Source organism: Hemicordylus capensis, chromosome 2 (genome assembly GCF_027244095.1).
Source record: "Hemicordylus capensis ecotype Gifberg chromosome 2, rHemCap1.1.pri, whole genome shotgun sequence".
Lineage (NCBI taxonomy): Eukaryota > Metazoa > Chordata > Lepidosauria > Squamata > Cordylidae > Hemicordylus > Hemicordylus capensis.
In genome coordinates this window covers 47,636,637-47,643,413 of record NC_069658.1, presented here as the reverse complement: position 1 = coordinate 47,643,413, position 6,777 = coordinate 47,636,637, and the positions used below count along the sequence as shown (strand labels likewise).

The 6,777-nt window shown below is 42.6% G+C and overlaps 1 protein-coding gene across 1 annotated transcript; it reads left to right on the top strand.

The window, feature by feature from the left end:
- The first annotated feature begins 1,403 nt into the window (after window positions 1-1,403).
- On the top strand, window positions 1,404-4,784 carry LOC128342076 (proteinase-activated receptor 1-like). Its single transcript, XM_053288903.1, has 2 exons — window positions 1,404-1,782; window positions 3,697-4,784. Exons 1-2 carry the CDS (start codon window positions 1,701-1,703, stop codon window positions 4,782-4,784), a joined length of 1,170 nt encoding a protein of 389 aa, XP_053144878.1. The 5' UTR covers window positions 1,404-1,700.
- The last annotated feature ends 1,993 nt before the right edge of the window (window positions 4,785-6,777 follow it).

Here is a 6,777-nt window from a genome sequence, read left to right as displayed (position 1 = left end):
AGAAAACCCGTTAGAAACCTTGAGTAATATTTTCTTTTAAAACGAGAGGTGATGGGTCTAGGAGGAACCAAAGTGTTGTGTGAGTGGGTTTATGGAGGGAAGCAGTTCTGGGAACACCAGTAGAAAATGGGAAGGGAAGGCAGGTTCTGAAAGGTCAAGAGTTAAATCTCTTGTGGCACCATCTCACAAAGGCTGCAGCAGCAATGATTACACTGCCATGCAGCCTGTCAGAGTAAACGTTTCTCCTTCCCTGGCAAAGCAGTTCCAGGCGGAGCACAGCCTTCTGTCCCGATTCGTACTTGGTCCGGAGTACTGTTTAGTGCTAAGCATGGCTGCGGAGGAAAGTGTGATGTGCCTGGCCAGGTTGCTAAGGAAGTGGGCTTGTCCTCACGCTGGTCTTAAGAACATAAGCACAGCCCTGCTGGATCAGGCTCGGGTCCCATCTAGTCTAGCATTCTGTTCCACACATTAGCCCACCAGACGCTTTAAAGAAGTTCACAGGCAGGGGGTGAGGGCTTGCCCCCTCTCCTGCCATTGTCCCCCCTGCAACTGGTATTTAGCTGCATCTTGCCTCTGAGGGGCTGGAGGTGACCTATAGCCACCAGAGTAGAAGCCACTGATAGACCTGTCCTCCATGGCTTTGTCTACCCCCCCTTTTAAAGCCACCCAAGCTGGTGGCCATCACATCCTGTGGCAGAGAGTTCCATAAGTTAATTATGTGCTGTGTGAAGTACTTCCTTCCATCAGTCCTAAATTTCCCGACTTTCAGTTTCATGGTTCAAGTGTTGGAGAGAGGGAGGAAAATTTCTTTCTGTCCACTCTCTCTATTTCATGCATAATTTTATACATCGATCATGTCTCCCTGTAGTCACCTCTTTTCCAAACTAAAAAACCCAGTTGTTGTCGCCTTGCTTTATAAGGAAGGTGCTCCAGGCCCCTGATCAGTTTGGTTGCTCTCTTCTGCACCTTCTCCAGTTTTACAATGTCCTTCTTAAGATGTGGTGACCAGAACCGAACACAGTATTCCAAAGTGTGGCTGCACCATAAATTTCATTTATCATTTCCTTGCTCAGTCATGAAGTTTTCTGGGTGAGTGTGTACAAGTTACTTTTTCATGCAAGGTTATTATGATGCAAAATAAATTAATAGTAAAACACACTTTATGCTCAGAACAAATGAAAAATACTAAGTTCATTAATGAGGCTTAATTGCTTTTTTCTGGAAACTGAAAGCCACAGAAAATGCTTCTCTATCCATTACATGCATTATTCAGAAATATTTTGTTTTTTGAAGGTGCCTTCTGAGGACAAACATTAAGAAAGATCCATGAACTGACAAACCGCATATAGTTTTTCACTCAAAATGATGAGGTTCGTTACTTGAGTGAGGTGATATAAATTAGCAGAACTGTCTGAGAGTATTAATATGTTGCTTTTGGAAGCAGCTAGAAAGGAGAAATTTATAGATCCACCTCTGCCTCATTCTAAAGCTACACATTCTCTTAGTAGGTTAGGTGGTTCTTTGGTAATGTATCTTCTCTTGCCGAGGCCCAAATCCAAACTGGATGAGGAGATGGAGAGTGCAAGCCGATCTCAGTGAATTTCTGTTCAGTGGGGCACAAGGGATTTCTTTGGAGGCAAACCCCTGCAGCCTGCATCCAGACCTGGAACCAGAACTCGAGGTGCTTCTTTGCAGGAGAAATGGATCCCTCTCTGAAGATATTGCTTTCTCTGCTCAGTGTACCTCACACTTTATTCAGCACAGCAAGAGCAGACAAGCAAAGTGAGTACAAACCTACATGTTTTGTCCATACTTTAACACCAGTAGTCGTTTGAACACAAGGTGGGAAGGAAGGTGTTCCACTGTGGGACCTATTTATCACACCACCACCCCCCACTTTTTTTGGTTGAGGTTCACTTTCTCCATCCTTTTCTGAATGTTATGTTTAAAAGAACAACTAAGTTGAGAGAGAGAGAGAGAGAGAGAGAGAGAGAGAGAGAGAGAGAGAGAGAGAGAGAGAGACCCATGGATTAGGAAAATCTATGTCTCAGTGCATATGGGATGTTTTTGGTTTTTGCATGGGGGTGCAGAGGTAAAAGCTTTTCATAACTAACTTTTCATAACTCCACTCAACCACTGGACCTGGATTAAGAGAGGAAGAGCACAGGATGTTAGCTGGAAGGGTATTGTAATGTTTAAGGACTTTCTTGGCTTTACGTTCAATGCATGCCTACTTAGAAGCAAACGCCATTGGTTTCAACCAGATCTTCTTTCAAATAAATGTGTACAGAATTACAGCCTTAATTAAAAAGCTGTGCATTTTTTATTTTATTTTTTTGTTCTATAGCTGCTGTTAATATGTCAAGGAAAAATAGTCAGGCAAAGATATCTTCCCCAGCTATTGTTGGTAGATATCCAAAGCAAATACAAATCAACTGGAGAGTGCAGCTGCTAATTTGCATATGCAAAATTATTTTCAAGACAATTTGCATAATATCCACATTAGGCACCCAGATTTGGAAAGCCAGAATATGGCAACCCTATTCATAACTGAGCTAGGCAGAACAAGTCACTCATTCTCTGTTTCTGGCCAGTTCCTGGAACAGTCATCATCGTGATGCCTGTCTACTTCCTGATCTTGGTCTCAGGACCTTTCACCTTCTCCTATCACCACAAACAGAGAAATGTCAAATCCCTGCTGGTACTATATTGGGCAGCAGCGATATAGGATGAAGATGCTGAAAGGCATCATCTCAAACTGCATGGGAGGAGACAATGGTAAACCCCTCCCGTACTCTACCAAAGAGAGCCACAGGGCTCTGTGAGTGCCAGGTGTCGAAATCGACTTAATGGCACACTTTACTTTACATGGGCTATGGATGCAACTGTGCTAATGCTGCATTTTTTAAGAAAAAGAACCTGCAATTTTAGGTGGAGGCAACATACAAATATATGGAAAACATCACACAATCAGTTATGAGAACAACAAAATATGGAAATAGTACTCTGGACATGGCCTTGATTGCCATGAAATCAAGAGAGTAAAGTATACGACTGCCTGCAGAATGATCTGCAGGAACACAGTTGCACCTGATTTATGGAACTGACAGCATAATCCCATGTATGTCTATTTGAGTAAAACCTTTGTTCCCTTACTCTAGTGTACGTATGTATAGGATTGCACAGGTTAGGAGTACTTCTTGATGTCTCAATGAACTTCCAATTCATTGGCATTTGTTGCTCAAATGGAAGGAACCATTCACATGACATGGATTACACAAACTCAACTCAAAGATGTATTATTATTTCTGAAATGGCTAATGTCAGTAAATAAACTTTTACATACAGGATTTGGAACATAAGACAGAGCATTAGAAGCACAATCTGTTATGTTGGGAGGCAGGACAACAATACAAACTTTCGGTTATTACATTGCATATCTCTTATGCCTGCATCTAAGTGTTGCTACATTTTGAGCAAATAGAACTGACGTAGTGGTACTAGAGAAGTCCAAAGTGAGAAGGAAAACAGTGTTAATTTTCTCAACTGGAAATTTTAAAATCCAAATAAATATATGAATAAATCAGAAATCTCAACTTTTATGCATAAGAAAAGAGTGATATTAAGTTTTGTAACATTATTATTTATACAAGTGATATGTTCTATGTTTGATTTGTATATTGCTTTTCCTTTCAGATTCATCGTTGGAGGTTCGGTATTTATCATTTTTTTATATAAACGAAATGATTGAAATTGAATCAGGCAATTCCAGTTCAAACATAACACAACTTAACCACTCTGAAGACATTGAAAGATACTTGACTAGTTTATGGCTGACCTGTTTCGTTCCTTTCGTTCACACCTTTGTGGTTGTACTGAGTCTCCCTCTAAACATTATAGCAATTCTCATCTTCGTGACCAAAATACAGCTTAAGAAGCCAGCTGTGGTGTACATGCTCAACTTGGCTTCTGCTGACGTACTCTTTGTGAGCGTATTGCCTTTTCAGATTGTCTACCGTTTTTCTGGACACAACTGGATATTTGGACCAGAAATGTGCCGTTTTGTCACAGTTGCTTTCTACAGCAACATGTACTGCTCCATACTGCTGATGATGGTGATAAGCGTTGATCGTTTCCTGGCAGTGGTGTACCCGATGCAGTCTTTGTCCTGGCGCACTGTAAGGCGAGCCTATATGGTTTGCTTGGCCATATGGATTGCAGCCATAGCTGGTGCGATACCTCTGCTAATGACTGAGCAAACAAAGAGATTATATCGGTTAAACGTTACTACCTGCCATGATGTGTTAGATCTCTCTGTTATTGAGCAGTTTCGCTATTACTGGTGTACATTATCTGTTTTCTTCTTTTTTATCCCATTCATAATATCTACCACCTGTTATGTGGGCATTATAAGGAAACTTTCTTCATCCAATGTTGCTGCAAAGGCAGGTAAGAGGAGACGTGCCGTATTTTTATCTGCAGCGGTCTTGTGTTCTTTTATTCTTTGTTTTGGGCCAACCAATGTCACAATAATGGTGCATAACCTTTCAGATTGGGAACAATGGCAGAATCTCTATTTTGCCTACTTGCTGACAGTCTGCACAGGTGCGATAAACTGTTGTATTGATCCCTTGATCTATTTTTATGCCTCCTTGCAGTGTCAAAGGCATGTCTACAATCTCTTGGGCTGTAAAAAGCATTCTGATGTTGAAAAAGACAGCCAGACAACAAGCAGTAATATGGCAACTTTTTCCAGTGGTTTGAATTCTTTGTCTCAAGCATAATATTTTAGAGTTGAATCTGATATTATATTCTCATTCATAGATATGGGCCTTGCATGTTACATTAGTTCACTGCATTTAGGACATCAGTAAAGCATTTCTCACAGGGCCAGACTGGATATAATAGGGTAGTAGTCATGTGTCTTTATCCATCGGGTTGCATTGTTCACATGTAAGGCATATTTGGGTAAAATTTCACTTTAAACCAAAAGGGGCACTTGGGAGAGGAGTAACAGCTGGAATGTGCACAAAACTGGTTTTGCCGGTTCGGCTCAAATCCAGACCAGATTCGACCCAGCCCGTTTTGGTTTTGCCCCTCGTGGAACTGGAACCAGTTCACCTGGCTTGGAGCTTTACTGGTAGAGGAGAATCGGGTAAGGATTCCCCTTTACCAGTGACCTCTGCACATGCACAGAGGCCATTTCTGTGGAGGCCATTTGTGTGACTCCACACCTCTCTGCATGAACGGAGGTCAGTAAAATGGACTCCACACATGCTCAGAGGCCCAAACCCCGAACTGGGCTGCCACCAGCCTTGCCTACTTTGATGGAGGCCACCCCCACGTTGCCTCAAAGTCATTTTGCATTCTGTGTATGCTCAAGAGCTATGCCAGAGTGAAAAGGAACTTGGCTGCCCTGCCACCTGATTCTAATATGGGAATCACAGATCAAAATTGGTGGAGTGGTGACAAAATTCCAATTCTACAGCTTTTATGCAATTCCAAAGCTTCATCGAACTAAAAATAACAGCATATGGCAAGTCAATGTCTAACCAATCCTAGTATATGCATGATGGCTGTCTTATAAGAACATAAGAACATAGGAACAGCCCTGCTGGATCAGGCCCAAGGTCCATTTAGTCCAGCATCCTGTTTCGCACAGTGGCCCACCAGATGCTGCTGGAAGCCACAGAAAGGAGTTGAGGGCGTGCCCTCTCTCCTGCCATTGCTCCCCCGCAACTGGTACTCAGAGGCACCCCGTCCCTGAGGCTGGAGGTGGCCCACAGCCCTCCAACTAGTAGCCATTGATAGACCTCTCCTCCATGAAGTCATCCAAACCCCTCTTAAAGCGATCCAGGTTGTCAGCTGTCACCACATCCTGTGGCAGAAAGTTCCACAAGTGGATCACGCGTTGTGTGAAAAAGTACTTCCGTTTGTTGGTCCTAGACCTCCTGGCAATCAATTTCATGGACTGACCCCTGGTTCTAGTGTTGTGTGAGAGGGAAAAGAATCTCTCTCTCTCCACTTTCTCCACGCCATGCATGATTTTATAGACCTCTGTCATGTCTCCCCGCAGTCATCTTTTTTCTAAACTAAAAAGCCCCAGGTGTTGTAGTCTTGCCTCATAAGAAAGGTGCTCTAGGCCCCTGATCATCTTGGTTGCCCTCTTCTGTACCTTCTCCAGTTCAACAATGTCCTTTTTAAGATGTGGTGACCAGAATTGTATGCAGTACATTCAATTGTGTTGAATGTATATGATATCAGTATTAGCTAGCAACCAGTAACATTATAAACACTCTAAGGAAGGGGAGGGAGAGGAAGAGACACAAAAAAAGCTTAGGGTGGATGGAGAAGGCAAGGGAATTACTGTACCACCCCAGTACTGTACTTCCAGTGACTGTTGCTGGTGTCTATCTTAAGTTTCTTTTTAGATTGTGAGCCCTTTGGGGACAGGGATCCAATTTATTTATCTTATTTATTTGCTATTTCTCTGTGTAAACAGTCCTGAACCATTTTTGGAGGGGTGGTATAGAAATTAAATAAATATATATATAAATAAATAAGGATATGGCAGTTCAGGCAGGCTGGGCTGTCAAGAGAAAGAAGCGGGAGAGAGCAGTTAGATGAAGATCAAGGAGCTTGGAGAGGCTGCACAGATACTCTTTACCAATTCTAGATGATGTCAGCAAGTAGGCGTTGCTAGGGTTTGCAGCTTGTGAATGGTGTGGCAGCAGCTAGGCAGGAGATGGCATGTCTTGGAGATCCTCTTCCAGAGCT